This window comes from Trypanosoma equiperdum (assembly GCF_001457755.1).
Source record: "Trypanosoma equiperdum strain OVI genome assembly, contig: ctg_144, whole genome shotgun sequence".
Taxonomy (NCBI): Eukaryota; Euglenozoa; class Kinetoplastea; order Trypanosomatida; family Trypanosomatidae; genus Trypanosoma; species Trypanosoma equiperdum.
Window position 1 is genome coordinate 44,085 of NW_027123449.1, and position 1,871 is coordinate 45,955.

The following is a 1,871-nucleotide window of genomic DNA, read 5'->3' on the forward strand; positions in this document are numbered from 1 at the left end:
GCATGTGAGGCTGCTGATGTGAGGCGTGTGCCCATAATATATTTTCTCTTCCTTTTTTTCTTCTGTACATTCGAATATAACACCTGGTTGTACTTGTCGTCGTGCCCAGTTGATGGGCGATTAGGTGTTTTCATATTGCAGAACAAGCAAAGAAGCACGTAACCGATATAGTACAATTTCAATTTATCGCTTGAGGGGACACATATACATATACATACAGTATCATCCCACTGAATGTTGTTTCGTACGATTCGGCACTTTGACCTCCGCAGACCGACTCTTATGGAATTGGTGAGGGAGCTTCGTTTCCGCACGGAGGCACCAATCGCCGACTGCTGCGCAGCGCTAAAGGAGGTAAATGAGAACATGGATAGGGCACTGGAAGTGCTTCGTAACAAGGGGCTCGCGAAGGCTGTAAAAAAGGGATCGCGTGTAACTGAGCATGGCAGTGTCGTAGCATGCGTGGGGGAAACATTTGGTGCCGCCATTGTGACTGTGTGTAGCGAGACGGACTTCGCGGCTCGCAGTCTCCAATTTCAGCGCGTGTGTGGGACCGTAATGGAAACGCTTCGCACACAGATCATTTCCACGGAAGGAACGGCCCTTGATGACTGTGCTGCGGTTCATCGCCTTCTCACTGACGCTGCGGCGGAGCAGATTCAGGCAACCATTGCGGTGTTGGGTGAAAATGTCACCATCAAGTCGATCCAACCCTTGCGATTTGCTCCTCATGTTGCTGAGCACATTTCCATTGGTGCCTACACTCACGGGACGCTTTCTGTACAGAATGTCGGCCGTGTTGCTGGTGTTGTCGCAGTGAGTCGTACTGACCCTTCAGCTCGAGTACCCGAGGAGAAACTAGTTGATGTGGCACGGCATTTTGTGGCATGCAGCGGAGCGGAGGGAAGCTACGCTCACCAAAACTTTTTTGGAACAGAGGAAACCGTTGGGCAGTGGTTGAAGCGACACGGCCTTCGCTTCAGCAGCAGTTTAGTGGTGGATTTTGGCAAAGAGCCCATTATTCATACGGCCCCTCAGCCGGTGGCAGGAACAAAGTAACAACAAAATATATATCAGGAGTAGTCCATGCCTTATCTTTCTTGTATTGAATGAAGAGAGAGGAAAAAAGGAGAACTGGTAGTTACAACTTTCGTTGTGACTCCCGCACCTATCGTTAGCATCGTTGGGGGTCTTGCAGTACAGTCGAGTTCCTACATTACGGGAGAGATAAATTTACTGGTGATAAGGAAGGTAGTGAAGATGCCCTTCGCCCGCCTCCCACGCAGAGGTGGAGAGGGATTGGGTTCGGTTGGGTGGATGTTTCAAAAACTTACTCTTTGCGACACTTATCCTAAGTGTGATGTGAAGCACAAGAATTATCATGGTTGCCGAATCTCACGTGAATATGGGTAAAGGCTTGACTATTCCTTTTGCATACTTTCCCCCCTCCCCCCGAAAAAAAGAAAACCTTTTCCGTCCTTATTTGGGCGCGGTGGCGGCAGGAGGCCTCGTGTGGGTTTAGTGCTGCTCAAGAGCAGAGTTGCGTACACGGACCTTCCATTTGTTGTGTTTTCCTACTTGTCGCTCCATCGCTGGTGGTGGTGACGGTGTGGTTTACCCATCTTTTCTCCCCTGGAGTGTTGGCTGTGCAACCAGCTGTGGGGGTTGATTATCACTTCAACGAATGGGGAACAAAGGAAGAATAAGAAAAAAAACACGAATATATATTTATATACGTATAAGGAAACGCACAAAGCAAAGCAATAATGCAAATTAGGAGACATGGGGCCCCTACCTTCCAAGTGCTTTAGTCTCCACCTAATGCTGTGAAAAGCTACGCTAAACTCTTTTTCTTCTTTTTTTGTTTTTTT

General features: G+C 48.3%; 1 protein-coding gene across 1 annotated transcript; it reads left to right on the plus strand.

Annotated features, from left to right (window-relative positions):
* Positions 1 to 234: 234 nt before the first annotated feature.
* TEOVI_000027300 (Elongation factor Ts, mitochondrial, putative) lies at positions 235 to 1,059 on the plus strand (the record flags this gene model as incomplete). The annotated part of the gene is made up of 1 exon (XM_067221452.1): positions 235 to 1,059. The coding sequence occupies one exon, from the start codon at positions 235 to 237 to the stop codon at positions 1,057 to 1,059; it is 825 nt and encodes a 274-aa protein (XP_067077553.1).
* Between the last annotated feature and the right edge of the window lie 812 nt (positions 1,060 to 1,871).